The 24,557-nt window shown below is 41.8% G+C and overlaps 1 protein-coding gene across 1 annotated transcript; it reads left to right on the plus strand.

The window, feature by feature from the left end:
* Nucleotides 1–588: 588 nt before the first annotated feature.
* LOC134404294 (hyaluronidase-4-like) lies at nt 589–24,245 on the plus strand. The gene is made up of 4 exons (XM_063135009.1): nt 589–924; nt 19,657–20,562; nt 22,479–22,568; nt 23,814–24,245. Exons 1-4 carry the CDS (start codon nt 589–591, stop codon nt 24,243–24,245), a joined length of 1,764 nt encoding a protein of 587 aa, XP_062991079.1.
* The last annotated feature ends 312 nt before the right edge of the window (nt 24,246–24,557 follow it).

Here is a 24,557-nt window from a genome sequence, read left to right on the forward strand (position 1 = left end):
GCGAACTGCAAACCTTGATAAAAGCAAGAATTGTTTGGTATAAAGTTCAGGAATACTTAAAGCAAGAACAGGCCTCGGTTATCCCAGAGCCCCGGGGCGACCTAAATACTAGGCCCAAACTGAAGCCTGACTGCTAGTGAAGCCGTGTGTCTGCCCCAAGGCAGAGTTAATAGGGTGAGTAGGCTGTGATCAGGAGCCAGCAGGCCTGCTGGCCGAGGCCCACAAGTCCCCCCAATAGGAGCAAAACTCCTCAATTTGGTCTCCCGTCCAACCTCTCACCAGACCCAACCCTGCTCAGCTTCAGCAAAGTGGCTGGCTCTTGTGCGTTCAGGCAATTCCCTGGGACCTAGAGGGCGGGGGGGGGGCCCCGTCGCAACCCGGGCCTCCGCCAAATCTCCTCCCCCAAGAAAGCCGGGCGGAATAAGGGCGAAGGAGGCGGGAGGCCCCGGTGCAGCCCGAGCCTCCCAAACTCCCCCGCGCAAGAAAAACCCGTTCAAATGGGGCAGAGGAGGCGGGAGGCCCCACCGCTGACCCAAGCCTCTTCAAGTTCCCACCCCCCCTAGGCAGCAGGGTGGGCAAGGGCGCGAAATGCCCGAAATCGCCGCCCGTTACTCCCCCCGCGCTGTCCGAGCAAGCCTGGGAGGAGCCGCAAACACGCGCTTTCCTCGCCACGGAGAAAGCGCTCCAAACACGCGCTTTCCTCGGCGCCGAGAAAGCGCTCCCGTCGGGGAGAAGGAGGCGAAGGAGAGTGTGGGGAGGACCGTGGCCGCTCCCCCAAACCTGGGCCTTTCGGCCAACAAAGGTAAGCCGCTGCAAGGGGCCGCCTCCACTTGTGGACGAAGACGCTCTCTCCCTTGCTGCTCGATCCGTTCGTCGAGCAGCCGCTTCAGGAAAGAGGGTGAGAGGAGGGAAAACGGGCGCTTTGTAAGCCCATTAATCCCTCCCCTCCTCTCTCGGCGTGAATCGCCAGCCAATTGCTGGCGTCCACGCTGCCTCTTTTTCTTTCCCGCCCGCAATTAGCTTCCCCGCGCCCAGGCTATGCCGGGCGCGGCAGATAGCATATTGCAAAGGTGACATCTTCATTTCACTCATGTCCTGCTTGTGGGTCCCTGGCCGACAGCTGGGTGGCCACTGTGTGAACAGAGTGCAGGATTAGATGAACCCTTGGTCTGATCCAACATGGCACTTCTTATGTTACCTTTAAGCTGGACTTGGACTGGACGATTCTTCAAACAGAGGAAGAAGAACTAGACCTCTAGCCCTTCAACTAGAGGGTTATCCTCTGAAAAGTAGGAAACCTGTGGGGTTGTGAAAAGAGAGAAATGGTATTGTACAATCAATATACCCTTCAGATCACATCATCCTTCTTTTCTGTTTTCAAATGTCTCTGACGTTTGGAATCCACCATGTTAACTCCAAGCATTTTGGTCTTGGGGACGATAGCACATTCCTAGCACTACATTAGTTTTGGGGCCCTGCATTGTCACCCACAGCACTTCTGTGGAAGAGTCATCCATGTTTAGGTGCTCTAGTCTACTTGACGCAATGCCCTCTTTGACGTATGGAGCAACACCGCCTCCAGTACGCCCTTCCCTGTCCTTCCCGTAAAGTTGGTCTCCAGGAATGACCGTATCCCACTGGTTCTCTCTATTCCACCAGGTTTCTGTAATGCCCACTATGTCCAGGTTCTCCTTTGAAAGCAAGCCCTCCGATTTTCCCATTTTGACTTGCAGGCTTCTAGCATTTGCATAGAAACACATATACATGGTGTCCCTCCCTAGATGTCTCTGCCGTGTCCCTTTTTTCCTGTTGCACTTTAGCCTCTTTGATTGGCTATCATGTAAGCAAGTGTAAGGTGATGCACGTTGGGGCAAAAAACCCCAACTTCAAGTCTAACCTAATGGGATCTGAGCTGGTGGTGATGGAACAAGAAAGAGATCTTGGGATTGTGGTGGACAGCTCGATGAAAATGTCCACCCAGTGTGCGGCCGCTGTAAAAAAGGCAATCTCCATGTTAGGCATTATAAGAAAAGGAATTGAGAATAAAACGGCCAGTATAATACTCCCCTTATATAGATCTATGGTGCGACCACACTTAGAATACTGTGTACAGTTCTGGTCTCTCAAAATACTAGAACCCGGGTTCATTTAAATGAAGCTGATTGGTGGGAAATCCAGGACAAATAACAGGAAATACTTCTTTACACAGCGCGTAGTTAAATTATGTAATTCACTACCACAAGATGTAGTGATGGCCACCAATTTGATGTCTTTAAAAGGGGATTGGATAAATTCCTGGAGGCTAAGGCTATCAATGGCTACTAGCCCTGATGGTTGTGTGCTATCTCCAGTATTTGAGGCAATAAGCCTGTATGCACTAGTTGCTGGGGAACATGGTTGGGAGGGTGCTGTTGCACCATGTCTTGCCGTGTTGGCCCCTGGCCGATGGCTGGTTGGCCATTGTGTGAACAGAGTGCTGGACTAGATGGACCCTTGGTCTGATCCAGCATAGCTCTTCTTATGTTCTAATGTTGTGGAGTGAGTGGGTTTTTGTTAATATACATATCACTAGAATTCAGGGTGAACCAATGACCATTACGAACACTTAATGCTTCTTATTAATATTTTGTCATATTCTTTGTCCTTGGTTCTTCTTCTGGTTCAGAGGAGGGCTCTGAGGTGGAGGAGACATCATCCAGTCAGCCATTGTATGTGACCCTGGCACTTCCAGACAAGAGGACATGGCTTTAGCAGACTCTCTGAGGAAACCCCTGATGAAATCCTCACAACCCCTTATTGGATGAGCTAGGGACTGTGGAATCAAGCAATGGCACATTAAGGGATGAACAACTCCTCAGAGAGGTTGTGGTTAACAGCAGGCCCAGATCAGCCAACCTTCATGAAGCCTCAGAGGATCTCTGTGTTGCTGAGACAACAGCTCTTCTTGAGTGAGTTCCTGCCCATATGGATCTGTCCAGGGTCCTGATAGATCCTGACTTGTCATCCTGCCTAATCAGACCTTATTGTAGGCACATCAATACCCTTCGGGGATCGTGGGGGTGAGGATCTTGGGTTTTCTGGGTTCCGGGATCCTCCCCCATGTGCACATGAGTGACATCCTGGAAGGAAAGAGGGATGTCACCGGTCTCTTTCTTATTATTATTGAAGAGGAGTTGGTTGTGCAAGTGTGAGGCCCCAATCCTTAAAAAAAGTAAGGTGTTTGTTTGTTTGTTTGTTTGTTTTAAAAAATCCCTGCCAATATTGGGCCCCAACCCCCTTGCCATTGCAGGGATGGCGAAAATGCTGCCCCCCACTCCTGAAAGGCACAGAGCCTCCCCCACAGTTCTGTGCCCATTTCCAGTGCCACACTTATGATGAGTCAGGATCACATGCCACACCTCCCACAGTCCTTGTGATGGTCCCTGTGGGGAAAATTAAGATAACAGGGCAACCAGTTATCCTGCAAAAATGGAGGGGACCCTGGTTGCCCCCAGGAACTGCTGTGCATCATTTGGATGCATAGGGGTGACCTAGGGAGGACCCTGGGAAAAATGGCTAGTGTAGACATGGCCTATGTCTCACCCTTCTAGAAAGTGCACATACTTCAGATCAGCTCCCTGGGAACTATGAGCAGAGCTAAACAGAACATATCTGGTTTTAAAACTTCTCCACTTTTATTTATTTATTATTTATTTATTACATTTTTATACCGCCCAATACTGCCATTTTTATACCGCCCAATAGCAGATTTGTTTGCTGGCAAGAGCTGCGTAATGTCTTCAAGATTTCCCCCCATTGAGGAGTGCCTCCACTGGGACTGCTACAGGGAAATATTCCAAATTAATTCATTGGTTTTAATATTATGGCCCATATTATTCCATTAAACATCACACACAATCGTGCTTACCAATTTATCACAGTGGTCTCTTTAAGATAATGACACATTGGGGGGGGATGTTAAAAGCAAGCTTGTGTAAAGTGGATGCTCTGCATTGCAATCCTATACCCCAGGCTTCCAATCTGGTGCCCTCCAGATGTTTTGAACTACAATTACCATCAGCACCAGCCAGCATAACCAATCATCAAGGATGATGGATTTGGTAATCTAACAATTTCTGGAGGGCATCAGGTTGGAGAAGGCATCTATACACATTTATTTGAGAGTAAATCACATTTATGTCAGTAGGACTTACTTCTGAGGAGACATGGTTAGAACTGGGCTATATGAGTCTGGCTCATAATAGAATGGTAATGAATATTTTAAGTCAGTAATGGCTAGTTTAAAACGAGGCATTTAAGTGGGACTGACCAGTTAAATAGAGATTTAGTGAAAGCCTCCAGTTTTACTCTTTGCCCTGAGTCACCTCTGTAATGACACGGTTTGTGGAAAGAAAACAGAAAAGGTTTTGACATTCAAGCTCTCTTCTGCATGGGATAGCTGGCACGACCGATGGCAAACCGGAAGGTAATCATCATTGTATTTTTCATTTAAAAGGTTAAAAAAAATGGATTTGTTCTTTTGAGAACTTAGTTGGAACGCTAGACTTTTGTTATTGATTTTGTCTATCTAGTGTTGCCTTTAGTATCAGTTGTTTTTTTTAAAAAAATAGTGTATTGCTAGCTTAGCTAAATCTATTTGTTACTTCAAGACCAATCTCTATGGTATTTACATAATTTCAGTGATAATGCAAAATTAAGCTGATTTGTTCTTTTGAATTTCAACGTAACATGCAATGTAATTTACATCAGGGGTTATAGTCTTGGATCCTAATGACATCCCAACAACATAGCAAACACTCTTGAGTGCTACATTCACCTTAGAAGCCATGGGATACCTTCCCTGAATAAGGCAGACATATTACTACATCAGGAGTCACTAAAATTGGCATCAACAAGTAGCCTTAGGGAATTCATAGCTGAGAATTATTCACTTTTTGATTCTGTCTTATGAAGATTTTCATGTAATTCCAAGGTTTGCATACTTTAGTACCAGAAGGTGCACATTTTCCCCCAAGTGACATCTGTTGTAGTTTATGATTAGTATATAAGAAGTGAGATCTGTAACAAAATGTTGTAGTGCATTGCCCCTCCTAACAGGAATGCTATTGCTAAGGGTTCCATCCAATTATACCATCTAAGCAGGTCATTTCACTTCCCCCCACCACATTCCCCATTGAACTTTTCCAGCTGACACTCAATGTTCTGTAGCTATGGTCAAGTTTTTGTTTTGCTTTTTGGGCCTTTTAGGTTTTTCAAATTGTACTTCTGTGAATTTTGGCCTCTGCCAAGGAAGCTGATACCTTCCTCTCCTTTTGCACTGGCCCTGTTTTGGCTCCAGTCCTGTTGGCACTCACTACCTGAGTTCGCTATTATCATCATCATCAAATAATTTTATTGTATTTCACTAATAGCCATTACAAAGAGAACAGCTTGCTAGACCATGCAATAACAGAATATCATCATACAATAACAGAAATCAAATTAGTGAATTGCCTGCAATAGCATTCAGAGTGATTGCATGAAAATGTTTGGCAGCTTTAGCAAACAAAGCTGTTTCATGTGTAACATAAGGGTTGCAATCTGACAATAAATAAAGTGTAATAAATAAATAACCAGCAAATTTTCACATAGGAACTGTCCCCCTTTAAGGATGCCCAAATCTGCCCCAGGAACCTCTCCCTGAGATTTTATAGGTGACAATACGGTGAATAACGTGAGATATCCTCTACCTCTCCCGTACCACAGATACAGAACTGCAAGTTTCTTGGAACATGTCTATATCTGCCATCCAAGAATGCTGTGGGCACGGTTTGGAAGTGTATTTCTATAAATGTTCTCAAAGAAGCAAAAGTAAGGGTTTGTAGGTATTGAGCTCTTTCATGATCTGTTTTAAACAGGTAGTAGCATGGAGAAAAGTTTGAAGCTTTGATAAAATTTAAATTCTGACTGTTATCTATTCCATATATGCAGTCTCTCAATTTGTTTTTGGCTCCTGATGTGGTAAAAAATGTCTGGTAAAAGGGTTTTGGAAATTAGCAGGTCTTGGCATGATTTAGCCCAGCAACCCTTCTTCATTTGTTCTCTCAAGCAAAGCTTGGCGAGGCGGTCTTCTGGCATATCCAGGACCCTCTTATAATACACAAGGGTCTTCTGGTATATCCGGGACCCTCTTATAATACACAAGGGTCTTCTGGCATATCCGGGACCCTCTTATAATACACAAGGGTCTTCTGGCATATCCGGGACCCTCTTATAATACACAAGGGTCTTCTGGCATATCCGGGACCCTCTTATAATACACAAGGGTCTGCTGCCATATCCGGGACCCTCTTATAATACACAAGGGTCTTCTGGCATATCCGGGACCCTCTTATAATACACAAGGATCTTCTGGCATATCCGGGACCCTCTTATAATACACAAGGGTCTTCTGGCATATCTGGGACCCTCTTATAATACACAAGGGTCTTCTGGCATATCCGGGATCCTCTTATAATACACAAGGGTCTTCTGGCATATCCGGGACCCTCTTATAATACACAAGGGTCTTCTGGCATATCCGGGACCCTCTTATAATACACAAGGGTCTTCTGGCATATCCGGGACCCTCTTATAATACACAAGGGTCTTCTGGCATATCCGGGACCCTCTTATAATACACAAGGGTCTGCTGCCATATCCGGGACCCTCTTATAATACACAAGGGTCTTCTGGCATATCCGGGACCCTCTTATAAAACACAAGGGTCTTCTGGCATATCCGGGATCCTCTTATAATACACAAGGGTCTTCTGGCATATCCGGGACCCTCTTATAAAACACAAGGGTCTTCTGGCATATCCGGGATCCTCTTATAATACACAAGGGTCTTGTGTATTATACACAAGGGTTATAATACACCCTTCTGAGCCCTGGCTTCTACAGATACTACACCTGCCTCTGTTCTGAGAAAAGGAGCTGGGGTCCCTGGAGAGTTTGCTATTATAGGTAGTGATTGTCTTTTTATTATATTATTATTAATCTTTTCTTTTTACCTTTTATTGTGAATTTAACAAAATAAAACAGAAAATAAACCATGGAAAGAAAGAGAGAAAAAGAAGAAAATTACATGCATAGTAATAACAATATTCCATCAAATACAACATTCTTTAAAAAAAGAAAAAAAAGTGTGTCTGGGGCGGGTGGGGGGGAGGATTATGCATACATTTCAAGAAAGGCACACCAAAGATCTATATATTTATCCACTTGCGAGTGGTGCCTATATGCCACCTGTTCAAATATTGATAACGTTGTTAAGTCCTCAGTCCATTGCATTATGGGAGGTGAACATTTATCCTTCCAATGTTGTAGTATCAGTCTATTGGCTGTCATGTGCACTCAGAAAACCTGCTTGCACTGACCAAACATTAACTTGACCTTCCAAGAAACTGGTAAATAGGCAGTGATTGTCATGATGACATTTATTCCACAATTGCTATGTTATCCTACATTGTATGTGTTCTGTCTGTTTAGGTTTAGAATAATAAAATATTGAGTGAAACACACAGTAGTCATGTACTGTAGTAGCACAAATGAAACTAAACTTTTATATAGAAGATATATTCAAATTATCAATGATATTTTTTCTCAGGTCTTAGCTAGACCTAAGGTTTATCCCAGGATTGTCCCGGGGTCAACCCTGTTCATGTAAATGACACACAGGGGATCCCGGGATCAGGCAGGGACAACCCCGGGATGACCCCAGGATAAACCTTAGGTCTAGCTAAGGCCTCAGTTGTTCCTTAACAATGCAAACCATCAGTGACCCAAGCTGTAGATAGATGCATTTCTGATTTTTGAATTCACTGTATGTCACCAACGTTAATAAGTATTTGCAGTGTGAAGGGCCCGCTTCTGAAGCAATGTTAATAACACCTTAAGTACACAATCCTATGCATGTTTAGACAGAAAAAACATCCTGGAGTTTCCAGCATCTCTCCAGTTAGCCATACTGGCTGGGGCATGCTGGAATTATAGGGCTTTTTTCTGTCTAAACTTGTATAGGATTGTGTGCTTAATAGCATTCCAGTCATTAATCAGATACATGAAATTCTCTGCTCTGAGGGGTTAGGTGGATACCCTCTGTATCAGTGTTTCATCACAAGACAAAGACCTTCCTGTTTAGGCAGGCATTTGCTTTATCAGATCGGAAAGCTTTAGCTGATGCCTTTGTTTTATCTGTCACATCTTTGTAGTATGATGTTATTATTGTTTTCAAATTATGTATTTTTATTGGTTTTAATTATTAGCCACCTTTTTATTGTATTTTATTATTGGTTTTAATTGTTAGCCACCTTGACTGGTGCATAAGAGTCTCTCACACACACACTTATTTATTTATTTATTTATTGCATTTATATACCGCCCCATAACCGAAGCTCTTCAGTTCACAAAAGTTAAAAACAGTAAACTTTAAAAACATAAAAAGCATAAAAACAACAATATTCATATAAAAACAGCTATTCTGGGATCCGTTAAAAACAAACTCAGGATACTGTTACCTTCACTGTACCCGGTGCCTGTTTACACTTCCCTGTGCCTGTTTGCATTCTCCTTCCCTCTTTATTGTTTACTACAACTTATTAGATTCTAAGCCTATGCGTCAGGGTCTTGCTATTTACTGTGTTATCTGTACAGCACCATGTACATTGATGGTGCTATATAAATAAATAAATAATAATAATAATAATAATAATAATAATAATAATAATACGTTGATAAATGTTGTTAAATGCTGTTAACTGCTGTTAAATGCCTGGGAGAAGAGAAAGGTCTTAACCTGGCGCCGAAAAGATAAACAATGTTGGTGCCTGGTGAGCCTCTTTGAGGAGATAATTCCATAATTGGGGGACCACCACTGAAAAGGCCCTCTCTTGTTGCCATCCTCCGAGCTTCCCTCAGAATAGGCACTCAGAGGAGGACCTTAGTTGTAGAGCGCAGTGAGTGGGTAGGTTCATGTCGAGAGAGGCGTTCCATCAGGTATGATGCTTACGCACATGTTCTATATATAGTCTTATATATCTAATGTTAGGTTTTCCTGGAACTAAGCCCAGCTGAACACACTTCCAAGTAATTGGAACTTATTTCCAAGGACATATGAATATGTATCTGGACTGTGCCAAATACAAGTACGTACAGTTTGTGCTATGCACCTTGTGTAAATAGTGAAAAACATGAAAGAGATGTCAGTTTAATGTGGATGCTGATTTATTTTCATTTTGGCTACTGCATGCAATAAAGCTAAGTGTCAGTCACTTTCCCCCCTTCCCACAAAAAGAAAAAAAAGAGGACAGTGGAATAACAGATGTTAAAAAGTTACTTTTTAAAATAAATAATTCAACATGGCTTAAGAGTAACTCCAAAGAATAGTAGGAAGGAAGAACTAAGAAAAATCTCCTGCTGTTCAGTGAGATCTCTAAGGAAATAAAGAGAAGAACCATCTGCCTTAAGGGCATACAGTAGAGTTATTCCATCATGTAATAAATAGAGAAGTGGTTGATGTACAATTAAATATGAAGTAAGGATCAAGACAGGAATAATAACAATGCATATAAGGTGAAGCTATATTAGATGAAGACAATGTTGTTTAAGAAGTAGGACTTTAAGAGAGATTAAGGGTGTGATCCTAATTCATGTTTAGACAGGAAAAAAGATCCTACAACTTCCATCATTCCTGAGCCTGCCATAGTGGCTGGGGGATGCTGAGTGTTGTAGGACATTTTTTCTGTCTAAGCATGCATAGAATTGTGCCTTAAGGGCTTGTTCACAGTGCACATATTGCTGTTTCAACATCCTATATCTATGGCCTCAGCTAGCACAACGGAGAGGTGAGGATCTCATGATATTTTTATCTTGAGATCTCCCCCTCCATTTACACGTGGTGCATGATGACCTTGGAGGGAGAGGACTTCACGATCACCATTTTTTTTTGTTAAAGGAGCAGAGTGCACGAATGCTCGTGCACAAAAGGTTATGGTTTTTTTATTTAAAATAATTTTTCCCGCTCCCCCCACCCCATTTCTGCAGAGCTCCTGAGGAGCTCTGCGCCCTGTGTGCAGAATCCAGCTCCTCACGAGTAATCAGAAGGAGCCGGGACAAACCACAATGCTCGCCCACACGTTCTGCGGTCTCAGGATCAGCCCAAGACTGTGGAAGAAGCAGGCTCAAAGGGTAGGGCAAGATCCCAAGGTAAAGGAGGGATCATCCCTCCTGCTCCCAGGATCCCCTGCATATCATGTGGATCCATGGGGATGATCCCAGGGATCGCCCCGAGATATCACCCCATCTAGCTATGGCCTAAGTCATGAGAAGACTAGGGATATGCTGTTTTAAATTAATTACTGTATTTTAAAATCTCTGCATTGCTGCTAGGTTTTATTCTGGTTGCATTTCTTTACTGTAATTTTAAGTGTTTATATTTTATATTGTTTTTATGCTCTACTTTTGGTTTTAGTTTTTGTGAACTGCCCAGAGAGCTTTTGCTATTGGGTGGTACAGAAATGAAATAAATAAATGAATTTTATTCTGAGTACTATACTACTTAGCTAAAAGGAAATTCATGTTAGGATTCTAGCCTACAAATCACTGCAACAGTGGAAGATTTTGTTATGGTTTGATACACTTCGATACAGTTTGTATGGAGCAGTATTTTGAAGTCTGGGCAGTAAATAATAAAATATGGTTAATGTTAGACTTTTGTATGATAGAGCCAGAACCACATGATGAATGCATTCTATTCTTTCTTTCTTTTTTTGAGGTGAAGAAAATTACTATTGCCTTCTTAAGACAGTGTATATTTGTGCTGTGTATCTGTTACACAGGATTAATTGTTCTGGGATAACTACCATACTAGGCCCATAAATAGAGAGATGATTCATAAAAATACCTTAGTAGTCTGGGAGTACTGAAATTACAATGATCATTTCAAAGCCATTTAATACACTTCAGAATGGCTTGTATTGATTCCTTGATTTTTTGATAAAATGGGCACATGCTCCTGCTGATTGTTCATCCTTGCATCCTCACGTATTATTCTGACTTTGTCCTCTTGTGTTTTGGTTAAAAATATGCTATATTGGGTATAGTTCTATGGGACAGACAGCAGCCAGGATTGCAGTGAGAATTCTGTAGTGGGGAAAACTCTACAGAGGGGAACTCTGCAGTACGAAATAGTTTCCCCTAGCACAGCATTTCAGCTAAATTCCCCCAGTCATTCATGTTCTTGTGCAAGATCTCCACTACTGCTTTATAATGGTTTATAACAATATTGAGAACTGTTGGGGCCCAGGACATATACCATATTTACCCCCTTAATAGAGATAAGTAGTCTGTAGAAATGCTTATAGATATGTGTCCCAAACAAGTATGGTAACAGATAGTGGACAGCAGTTGAATGTCTACAGAAAAATGATTTTTTTTACAGATTGGGTGCTCCAGCAGCTCATTTTTTTGAGAGCAGCAATGTTAAACCCCCTCCAAGGAAAAGAGAGTGATTGAAGAAAACTTGTTAAAAATTAAAAGTCACAGCATGCCATTCCATACAACCTTATTTTTAACCCTGTAGTACTATGAAAAATTAAATATGCTTTGTTCGAAAGAAGATCCAAAGGTTTAAAAGGTATGATGTGTCATTTTGGGAGTGGAAGGGATGGAGCGGGGAACCAGAGATTAACAGGTGCAATTCCATGTGAGTCTAATCAGAAGTTAACCCCATTGCTTTCTATAGAAATTAACCCCAACCAGTGAATCAGCAGAATAAATCAGTGAAATAAAGTGTGTGTGTGTGTGTGTGTGTGTGTGTGTGAATTACATGAAATCACTTCTACTCAAATTATTGGACCATTTTCATGATTTGAGGGTAACGTCACTCTCTTCAGCCCTAATTTGTAGGAAACAATCATGTGGGTCAGGTAACTGATGTAGGTACATCCCATGTCAGTGTCAATGTCAAAGTGACATTGGCATAAGAAATAACTGTATCAGCCCACTGAGTTTGTTCCAGATTTCTGGATTGTGGGAATTGTTTTTCTTTTCTTTCTTTTTTTTAAAAAATCTCTTCCTCCTGCATGTTATAAAAAGCTCTTTGAAGCCAGTTCTATGATGTGTCATAAAATAATTCCCATGTGCTGAACAACTTGTCCACATTGAACTGATAGAAGGCCGTTTGGTTTTGCTTGTATATGAGAAGAGTTCTTGTAAAAAGGTTCTGCACCTTAAACTGATTAAAAACAATGCCATTTTTCCTCTAAGTGTTACTCGTATTGGGAAATGCATTCTAAACATTTGTTTAATGAGACATTTGCCAAACATACTGGCTGCATGAAATGTGACAGAGCCTCTCCGTAGCCACAACCAGAACACATTTTACTTTACATTACAGGAAAAGTCATTTCCTGTCAATCTGTGCCAGGTTCAGAGAGTGGGAGTATTTGCAAATACAGGTTGTGCTAAAAATAAACTGGAAATGATAGTTTTGCACACAGAGAATGAAAGTCTGGAAACAATTTGAGGCTTTGAAAGAAATGCAGAAAAATCCTACCTTCTACAAAACGCAGTTGCTCCAATCCAGGTAAGAAGATACACGTGTGGAAAGAAGCCTCCATGTACACATCACTTGCTGGATCAGGAACCGTGAGTGGAAATTGGATGCAGATGTTACCCATCTACACTGCATTACTTTCAGCTAAATTGGGGTCTGGATGCATTCCCCCACCCACCCCATATTCTTTTGCAACTAGTCGGTCAGATGAATGCATGGATCAGGATGGGTGTTTGGGTTCATGGCATTAGATCAGCCTTCCTGAACCTGATTTCCTCCAGATGTTTTGAATGACAATTCCCAGTATTCCTGACCATTGTCAATGCTGGCGGGGACCAATGGGAGTTGAAGTCCGAAACATCTGGAGGGCAACAGGTTGGGGAAGGCTGCATTGTATTAAGTCAAGATCTCTTTACATGGAATATAGACAGAGTGCTGGACTAGCTGGACCCTTGGTCTGATCCAGCATGGCATTTTTTTTGTTCCTGATGCTTTTATATTTCCTGTTGTACCATAATGGATGTGCTAGTTTTATTGCAAGAACACTTGGTGGTGAACAGTTCAGTTCCAAGTCCTTGCAAATACTCATGCATACACTTGTGGCACCTGTTTCTTTTTCCTTTCAGCAACAGTAGCTCCTCTATATGGGAAACATCATCTGAATCATTCACCATGGACCCCAGCTGACTAGGGTTGCCAACTTTATACTGCCCTTTGCTCCTGTGTCTTTAAGAGTAGCTTTATGTTCAAATGTGTGGGGCTGGGGAAATTATGCCCTGAAAAAGCTTCACTTGCTGATTTCTGGAAAGCTGATGGTAGATTCTCATAAACATCTAGCATAGATAATGAAGCTACCGTGCTCCTTCGCTAGTAGCATGGCATTTTCTGATATGAAATATTTTGATTCGTAAAATATTTATATACAGCCCAATAGCCAAGGTTCTCTGGGCAGTTAATAGTAAAAATAAAACAAAGCAATTAAAAAGAAGCGAAGTATGAACATGGAAGATAGTAGCTGGCATATTTTGAAGCATGAGAGCAGTGAAGTAAGAATGCTAATGATATGAGTGTTGTGCATTGTATAAGGAAGGATGAATCCGTCAATTGTGGTTTCTCTCTATTTCTCATTTTTCCAAACTTAACTTCATAGAATCATGGAATAGTAGAGTTGGAAGGGGCCTATAAGGCCATTGAGTCCAACTTCACAAATTTTGAGATTTTCTTTTTTTAAAGTTCACACAAACATTTGTAAGCATTATTGTGGGCATTTCTCCTTAATACATCCATTTTGTATGTATCTTGCCTAATGCACACATTTTTGCAATCAAATTTCCTAATACAATACTTTTTAAAATGCTATTTCCCCTAATGTATGCATTTCTGTATGCATTTTTAAAATTATTATTAGAGAACTCCATTGCAAAAATCTTATTAGAGAACTCTACTGCAAAATTCAGAAAAGTGCAAAATTCAAAGTTTTCAGTTCAAATAGTGGTTTGAAAGTGCAAAATCAGGTACATTTGTATTATGAAGTGAACAAATTCTTAGTCTTATGATCACTGAGATACAGGATATTGAAACCGCCGTATGGCTTGGGAATGCAGGAAGTTGTAGGATTTTTTTCTGTTTTAACATGCATTAGGATTACACCCATAATCTCTCTTAAAGTCCTACTTCTTTAACAACACTGTCTTCATCTAATATAGCCTCACCTTATATACAATGTTATTATTGCTCTCTTGATCTATACTTTGTATTTAGATCAACCACTCTGGCAGGATCTACTCTACTACTTTAGAATGGTTTATTACAGTCATGACAACTGTTGGGGCCCAGGACACACTCCATATACAGTTTTCAAACTGTTTTCAAAGTGTCATATCCTGCTTGGTGTAGATCTGGCCTCTATGTCCTTAAGATAGATTGTTCTTCTCTTTAGTTTCTTAGAGATCTCACTGTCTAGCCAAAGTTTTTTCTTAGTTCTGCTGCTTTCCTGCTGTTCTTGAAATTACTCGTAAACCATGTTGAATTATTTGCTTTATTGTAATTCCACTTCCCTTTTTTTCTGGGGAGAAAGAAAAAAAATCACAGAAATGACTGACGCTTAAATTTATTACATGTAGTAGCCAAAATGAAAATAAATCAGCACCTACATTAATCTGACATTTCGCTCATATTTTCACTATTTACATCATTGGGTAATCCAATCTACTCCATAAGTATTATTGCTGATTCATCCAGTTTAAGATGAGCAGCAAATTCCTGATCTTTGATATATTTGGAAACATCTTCTATACACATCTTGGAATTATTAGAACTTTCTCCCTAACCCAGAGGACTTGCACTATGGTGAACATCCCTGGTCCATGTCTCAAGGAATGATACAGTACTGAAATTTGAGCATACCAGGGAGAAGTTACTAACATTTAAACTAATATCTGAGCAACTGATGATTGCTAATAGAAAATTGCACTGTTCCAGGCCAGAAAATGGAATGTTTAGAAGGGGGGAAATGAAGAAATTCATTATTATTTAGGAAAGATCCTTGATGCGCTCAGAGGCAAAAGGTGTCAACAATATACTGCCATTTTCTTATAAAGATAGATCTGAATCTTGAAGAAGCCTGTTGTTTAAAGAGCAATTCACATAACATTAAAAAAAAGAACTCTACAATGCCACTACCTCCCACACAAGGCATTGACACGCACACCTCCCTCAGGCTAAGCACCACCACTAAAATACCTGAGGAAGGGGTAAAAAGAAAAGTATAACCTTTCCCTTATAGCAGAGGGAAAAGGTAAGGAGATTTGGAAAAGGCTTTTCTGTGAATATAGCAGGCTGAAGGTTTAATGTAATGTGTTTATTCATGAACCAATAGAGCAGGAGACACAGCCAAAGTGACATGTGGTTTTATGGTAGCAAAATAAAGAAAATGCAATTGTATGAACATAGCAAGCTGTCCAAGTAGCTCAGTTTTATCTACACACTGGGTTGTATCACCCTGACCATCTACCAGCAGAATAACTGTCAGAATGGTTTCCTCCTCCTCCTCCTCCCTGCAACTTCCCCTGTCTGCTCCAGAGGATTTGCGGACTCCTCAGAGCAGATTTGGGATGCTGGGAGACATTGTGAAGTGCCAGGGTGAGAGAGAGCAAGGGAAAGTCCACTCATATGATGTTGAATTTAAGCCACTGACTAGCAACAGCATTCCAGGTTTTCAGACTGAAGTCTTTTCTTACCCTACCTGGAGATGTCAGGAAATGGATTGATTCTGGGCCCTTCTGCATGTAAAACATGGACTTTGCCACAGAAGTACAGCCTTTCACTCCTCCCCCACACCTCCTATACTAACTCCAATACAGTAGATAGAGGACACAATAGAGCAGAGGTGGACAGAAAGTAGATCTCCAGATGTTATGAAGTTCAACTCCTGGAAGCCTCTGCCAGCATGGCCAATGGTCAGGAATAGGAATGCTGTGAGTTGAAGTCAAAAACATCTGCAGTAGAGTACTCTAGGGTGAGAGGCTTATACAGTTCCAGGAAGTGGATCCATATTTTCCGTTCCATGTGTGAGAACAACAGCCCATGCCAGATGTCCTTAAACAATTCAGCTATTTATTATTTACAACTCACTGGGAGAAAGGAAGGGTAGAAAACTTAGAACTCAGAAAATCAATGAATGAACCTTAAAGCAGCATTGTCCAAAGGCTATTGGTTTATCTAAGCTCAGGATTGCTCTTGCCTCTGAGGAAACTATGCAGGCTGCAGAAGTGAAACTGTACTCTGATGACCTGTTTCAACTTGCGGACTCCTGGACTTTCCTTTTCAAGTGGTGGTTCACAACATTCACTAAGGCCACAGCTAGACCTAAGGTTTATCCTGGGATCATCCAGGGTTCGCCCCTGCCTAAGCACTGGATCCCCTGTGTGTCACCTAGATGAACAGGTTTGACCCCTGGACGATCCAGGGATGAACCTTAGGTCTAGCTATGGCCAAAAACTGCTCTGAGTTCTCTCACCTATTCAAACGAACCCTTTCTTGCCCCATCTGATTTGCAACTTGTCATAAGAAGTTCACCCTTTTGTTACCACAATAGCCAATGCAATGCCTATGGGAAGCCCACAAGTCCTACCATTACAGAGTTCTTTACATTCCAACACTGATGAGTCTTAGTAATAGCTGCAGCACAGATGCAATTGACCACCTGTAATGAAAGCACGGGATGTGGATAAAAGGGGGAGATGACAGCCAATAGAACAAGATGAATAAGGGGAATACATCTTCCTTTTGACATTTGATGGGATGAAGAATGTACTTGTGCTCATCTGGTGTTCATAATTTGACTTTATAATGCAATGCCATCATTTTAAATTGTTGGATTTTTTTTCCTTGTGCACAGGTCAGTTCCTCTTGACAGTTGAGGAGCCTGGTAGCCCAAAATTGATCTATTTATATAGCTCAACTGATGTCATGTTTAGTCGCAGCTGCTCCACCCTGCCATAACAGGGCAGGTAATAGCCACTGACCAGTGGCAGTTCTGAAAATTGTTGTTTTTCTATTTTAAAACGTAGTGTTGAAGAACCATATATTTTTAAACAAAGGCATTCCCATCCCACTGTTTGGTAAGCACCCAAATTAACTCAAAGCCATTCATCTAAGTAAAAATGCTCTCAATGTTTTCCTTAAATATGGTCGTTTTATTTTAAAAGCCACATGAAATAGGCTTCCAGTGACACCAAGTGGTGAAAGGGAACATCTATAACTATACTGAGTTAAGTATTTATTTTTTTTTAAAAAAGGGTAAAATCCAACCTAACTGCATGTAAAGTAGACCCATTGAAAATAATAGGAAGTTAGTCATGACTAACTTAAGTCTCATTCATTTCAGTGGGTCTACTCTAAGTAGGACTTATGTTGGATTTTACCCATAGAATGAACAGCGTCTCTTCAAAATAAAAGGATTGAGGGGATCATCTCAAAATCGTGTGGCAAATTTGAAAGTTATAACAATCAGTAGTTTGCTGTGCAGCATGATCCTATTGATGAGAAGTATTTTGTTGTGTCCATGCTCCAATGGGAGAAACTTTTTGTGCCTTGGGGATTCAGCGCTTCATAAAGCAAAGCCAAAATATTGTGCAAAATATGGCAGCCAGGTTGGTCACCGGTACATTTAGGGGTGACCATGGGCGGATCTACACAGTGTACTGAAGGCACTTGCGTGCGCCTCCAGTGCACCCCGAAAACGATTGTGTAGATTCTGCCCTGGAAGAGGTGGAGGAAGAGGCGGAGGAGGCAGCGGCTGGGGAATCCGGCCGCGTCCTTGCTGCCGCTGCCACCCACCTCCCTGCCGGCCTCCTCCTGCCGGCGAAAGAGCCACCCGGGTCAGAGAGCTTGGCAGAAGAAGCCACCCAGCCTTCTTCCGCTGAGCTCTCCGACCCGGGTGGCTCTTTCGCCTGCAGCAGGAGGCCGTCAGGGAGGTGGGTGGTGGCGGTAGCAAGGATGCGGCCGGATTCCCCAGCCGCCGCCGCCGCCGCCTCTTCCAGGGCAGGATCTACACAATAGTTTTCGGGGCGCACTGGAGGCGCACATAAGCGCCTTCAGTACGCTGTGTAGATCCGCCCCATGTTACACCAACTTTAAAACCACTACACTGGCTGCCAATTAGTTTCTGGGTGACATATAAAGTGTTGGTTATTACCCTTAAAGCCCTACTTGGTTTGGGTCTGGGTTGGGTACAGGATCGCCTTCTCCCGTACAATCTGCCCCACACACTCAGGTCCTCTGGGAAGAATTTACTTCAGCCAGCAAAAACTAGATTGACAACCCAGAGGACCTTCTCTTCTGCTGTTCCCAGACTGCGGAATGGCCTGCCACGAGGGATTTGCCAACTCAACAGTCTTTCTGAATATAAAAAAGCTATGGTCCAGCAGGCCTACCCAGTTGAATTTTAAGAAGTCTGGCTGTTATTTTAACAATGTATTGATTTTATATGTTTTAATCAGTTTTATGTATAATATTTTTGTATTCTATGTTGTTCCCTGCCTCGATCTGGAGGGAGAGGTGGTTAAGAAATAGATTTATTATTATTATTAGTAGTAGTAGTAGTATTATTATTATTATTATTATTATTATTATTATTATTAGTAGTAGAAATGCTCATTTATGGAACAAAGCAAGTCAGCAGAGGTCACAAATTGGGAGCTCTGCTAATATGCACCAATTTGGAAACAAACTTTTCCACTCATTTCAGGGCTTGGTTTATGAACTGCTTAATTCCCATTGTGCAAGTGGTCCCTCCCGCTGGCACAACTCAATCAGTGAAAGCACAATGTTCCCATTGGATACTGCCACATGTTTAGATGGAGGCTTCTTAGAGGAGAAGGCTATCAGTGGTTACTAATCCTGATGGCTATATACTACCACCAGAATCAGAGGTAGCATGCCTATGAACACCACTTCCTGGGGAACATGGGCAGGAGGGTGTTGTTGCACTCATGTCCTGCCTGTAGGTTTTCTCTGGACACGATGTGAACATAAAGCTGGACTAGATGAACCCTTGGTCTGATCCAGCATGTCTCTTCTTATGTTTTTACATTCTTAGAAGTAAGCCCCACTAGGTTCAATGAGGCTTCCTCCTGTGTGGGTAAGACACAATCCTGGGAGTTGCCTTAGGTTTACTTATGAACAAACATGCATAGGATTGTGCTGCTAGTTGCGTTTTGGCTTGAATTTTTCAGTCTCAATAACTTTATATTTTCAAGTTTATCCTGCAGCCATGAGGATTGGAAATCTGTACAATTAAACGCAATATTCTTTGGATTTTTAACTGAAGCTGAAGGAGCCAAAATTATCTCATGGGCTTCATGCAGCTTGTGAGGTATCTCTTGATGCCTAATGTCTTAGATATGGATAGAACTTCAAAAATAATACTATTGTTGTAGTTGTTGTTATTATTATAGTGTCTATTTTCTTTTGTTCTTTAAAGGCCATATGAAATTAAGATATATGTATTTGCAACAGCCACTTCCTATCATGGGAGTTCTACTGAAAATTCAAATATTGTTATCTATTCCCCAGCAGGTCGACTTTACAGTCTGGTTACAGATTACATTTATGTGGAGTTCTACTTTCGCCTTGAAGCCAGCTCAGTTGCCTATTTTCCAAAGGAAGCCTTTTATAGCAGCCTGGAATGCACCAACAGATCATTGCTCAATCAGATATAATGTCAAACTTAACCTGAAAATGTTCCATGTGATTGGAAGCCCGTTTGCCAAAGCAAGAGGACAGAATGTGACAATATTTTATTTCAATAGGTTAGGATATTACCCATGGTATACTTCACAGGAAACTCCCATTAATGGTGGCCTACCTCAGAATTTCAGCTTGCAAACACATCTGGAGAAAGCTTTCCAGGACATTAACTACTACATTCCTGATAAAGATTTCACTGGATTGGCAGTCATTGACTGGGAACATTGGAGGCCACAATGGGATCGCAACTGGAATAGAAAAAATATTTACAGGAGGAAGTCAAGAAAGCTAATTTCCAAAATGCAAGGGAATGTTTCATCAAATGCCATTGAACGTTTAGCTAAACTATCCTTTGAACAATGTGCTAAGGCCTTCATGAAGGAGACAATTGAACTGGGGATTAAAAGTAGGCCCAAAGGCCTGTGGGGATACTACTTATATCCAGACTGCCACAATTATAATTTCCATGACCAGAACTACACTGGCTCTTGTCCAGAAAGTGAAGTCTTGAGGAATAATGAGCTGTCGTGGCTGTGGAATAGCAGTGCAGCTCTGTATCCTTCCATTGGCATTAAGAAATCCCGTGGAAACCATGAAAATGTACTACGCTTTTCGCAGTTTAGGGTGAATGAATCCATGAGGATTTCTTTGATGACATCGCATGAGTATGCTCTCCCAGTATTTGTATATACCCGACTAGACTATAGAGACGAGCCTTTGTTATTTCTTTCTAAGGTAAGCTGTTTTGGGGTGGTGGTGGTAGCAACCCCTTTAGAGCTGGTGTAGTGTAATAGTTAAGCCAATGAGCTCTCAACCAGAGTGAACTGGTTCACATTTGACATCAGCTAACCACTCACTAGATGGACTTAAGCAACCAGCTATCTTTCAGCCTCAGCCGTCCATCTGTAATGTAGGTATAACTAGCTTGACTCACACAGGCCCTCTGCGCGCTAATACTGTATTGCTCGCTATCATTCTTTTCCATATTTTTCGCAGGCACCAGAAAAGCCGAGCATGAGGCCTGCTGGGAGTCCATTGGACTCCCCACATTCCAGCAACTACCCCCACTCCCTCCCAGCTGCTCACCTGCCAAGCGGGTCTTACCTGAGGCATCTGTGCACACCGGTGAGACACCCAGCCTCCTTTTGGGGCTCTCCTTCCCAGCATCTCCCCCCAGTCCCTCTCAGCCACCTCCCCCAGTCTCTTCCAGCCACTACCCCACTCACTTCCAGCCACTGCTCCCTCGCCCCGCTCCCCTGCCTGCTGACCTGCGGGACTTACCCAAGGCCTCTGTGTGAATCGCTTTGGCAATATGTTTCAATGCTGCCACTCCCCGCCTTCCCTCCCAGCTCCTCCCCCCCCACTCCCAGCTGTGCTTTTATATCCTGTCACTTAGCAACACAAATATCTTCTCATTGGAGTCTCCAGCATGTCATAGTTTGGAACCTCCAGCGTACAAAGTTCCATGTGACGCATTGCCACGAATCACCTTAGCATTTTATAGAGAGAGCTAATGCCATCCTATTTGATACTGGCTATTGTAAGGACTACTCAATTAGTGCCTGCGAGCTGCCTTGAATATTCAGAAGAAACAATAGATAAATGCTATGTAATACCTGTTTACTTATAAGTAAGACTCACTGTGTTCAATGGGACTTACAAGTAACTGTATGCTTAGCATGCTAACACTATAGGTGTAGGCTATAGGTGTAGGCAATACATGCTATAGGTGTAGGCAAGACATGTTTACTTAAAATGTAGAGATGTCTGAGAAATCTAGTTATCTCCTAATCTATATACTTCACACAGTGCATAATTAAACTATGGAGTTTGCTTCTACAAGATGTAGTGATGGCCACCAACCTGGATGGCTTTAAAAGAGGTGTAGACAAATTCGTACAAGATAAGACTACAATGGCTAATCATGATGACTACATATGAACTCTAGCATCCGAGGTGGTATGCCTATGAATACTAGTTGCTAGGAAACATGAGTGGAAGGGTGATATTGTGCTCATGTCCTATTTTGAGCTTCCATTAGGTACCTGGTTGACCATGTGAAACAGGATGCTGGACTAGATAGGCCTTTGGTCTGATCCAGCAAGACTTTTATGTTTTTAAAACTATACCCACTCATCTAATTTTCTCTACCCTCCACCATCTTCCTTCTCCCATTCCCAACTGCCAAATTTCTACCCCAACTATCCTTTTGTGCTCCTTCCAACTCCAACTCACTTAGCTAAACATTCCATACTCCAAGGAATCTCCTCCTCTCCCCAATCCTGCAAACATAAAGTGCTAATTTGATTCATTACAACTGTGTATAGCTGGGGTGGGGAACATCTTTGTTTGAGGGTCATCTGGAGCTTCTGGATGGATCACCATCAAATTGGCACACTGCAATTAAGGTAGCAAAGTACGCTTGCAAAGGATATGGAATTGATAGATTTACCATGAAAACATCAGATAATATAAAATACGAATGCAGTAAAAATGTAAGTAGGACATAGAAGATCCAGTACTGACAGCCTAGTTCTTCCAGGTTTGGTGCCTCATAATCTGCACACTCAATTTTTCCATATTTAGTAAAATAAGTGGTGAAAGAATTGCAATAGATAGAGTGATAATGTTTTCTTCTGTTTCCAATGTAGCAAGATCTTGTTAGCACTATTGGAGAAAGTGCTGCCCTGGGAGCCGCAGGAATTGTTATTTGGGGAGACATGAATTTAACTTCATCTGAGGTAAACCAATGCCTTGATTCTAACTTGAGGATATTGTTTAATGCAGTAGACAGGATTTCCACTCTATACTATTCAGCTTTATTGTATTTATGTTTTGAGTTCCTCAGCTAGCCAATCAAAATGATACATAGATTTTCTCATATGACATCAATTAATATAAACTCAAAGGGAATATCTACACCAAAAACATAATTCATTCAATTGTCATTCCTTTCCCCCAGGAATTCTGAAATATTTAGTTCTTTGAGGGGATTAGAGATTTCTAACAGAGTTCTCAGCACCCTTCCCAAACTACAAAGCCCAAGATTCTTTGAGAAGCCATAGCAGTTAAACTGGTATAAAACTGATCTAAATTTATTACGTAGATGCAACAAAATTTGCTGCTTACTTCAGAGGCATCAAGAACGCCCCCTTCCAGAGGCTGTGGAGTTGCATGCCATTGCCTTCCTTTTCACACCTAGTATGTAGTTTCGCTATTTCAGGTCCTCTCTAGAGGTCTGTTCCTGGAAAGCTTTATACTTTCTCCTCCCTTGAAAACAAACAAAAATCTCACCTTGGAACTAGACAGACAGAAGCATTAGAACAGAATGCAAAATCTGTTGCACAAAGCATCACACAATTTATTACAACTTCATTAGGCTAGGCCATTTGTGGGCGACTTGTGACCTTCCAGATGTTTTGATCTACAACTTTCATCAGCTCTTAATATATCCAAAGGTAAAGAATGGTGGCAGTTGTATGCCAAAACATCTGGACGGCCAGAAGTTGGACCAGGTGTGAGTTGTGCTAGCTGTTCTACTAACAGTTGTGCAACCGTGAGTGGAACAATGACAACTGCTGTAATTTTTCTGCTAGCATAATGTTGGATATAATCTTTAGTCTACACAAGAAATACAATAAGACTTCAGGCTTCCGTATTTTTAAAGCTTCCCTGAAATTCAGGGAATTTCAGTAGTTGCAGATTTTATCACCCTTGCATGTCAAACTATACCTGCCAAAACCAAATATGTGCTCAGCTGAAGGATCCAGAAGACCTGTTCTTCCCTATGTAGCATTGGCCTATTGGTACTTCAAGAACACCTGGCATTTATAAAATTGAAATGTTTCTGCAGAGCAACTGGGCTTTTGGGGTGAAACACAATATGGGCACCATTTTAGTATGTCATGTTAGTGGTAACGAAGATGACAATGGTGATGCTTTTACATGATTTGAAATGTCTTATTTTTCTTCTTGTTTCTCTCCAGGTCAACTGCACAAAAGTGAAGCAATTCATTTCTTCTGAGTTAGGTTTCTACATCACCAATGTAACCAAAGCAGCAGAGGTGTGCAGCTGGCATCTTTGCCAAAACAAAGGGCGGTGCATAAGAAGAAACTGGAAATCCTTGGACTACCTTCATTTAAATCCTCACAACTTTCAAATAGAAGCCTCAGAAGACCAGGGATTTACTGTGAGAGGGGATGCGTCACTGATTGACCTTCAACAAATGGCAGAGAAATTCACCTGTCATTGTTATCAAGGGTTTGGAGGAGCTGATTGCAGGGAAGTTAAGATCACAGGTAGGCAGCCAGGACACTCTGCCAATTTAGCTTCATCCAGAATAGTAGTTATGATAAACTTGGCTTCCTTAATCTTTTTAAATCCTGCGACTTCAGTTTTAACAATCAAAGCATGCTGAATCCCTCCAGGATCTGTTACATCAGAAGTCCGAAGGAGTTTTAGAAACCAATTATCCTATCCATTCTTATTCCCACATAAACATGGATAGGACTGCAGCCATAAATGTTATCAAGTGAGATAAAACATGATGCATAGAAAAAGTTTGGCTCACAAAAGGCACCGGCCATTCGTGGTTTTCAAGATGGTTTCAAGGAATGCTGCTGGTAGGGGTTTCTGCATGGTTACTTCCCACTGCTTTGTGGCGAATGCCAAAGCATGAGAACTGATGCTCAGTCCATGCACCAGGACAGATAGGGTCTGCACACTGGTT

Source organism: Elgaria multicarinata, chromosome 9, assembly GCF_023053635.1.
Source record: "Elgaria multicarinata webbii isolate HBS135686 ecotype San Diego chromosome 9, rElgMul1.1.pri, whole genome shotgun sequence".
Taxonomy (NCBI): Eukaryota; Metazoa; Chordata; class Lepidosauria; order Squamata; family Anguidae; genus Elgaria; species Elgaria multicarinata.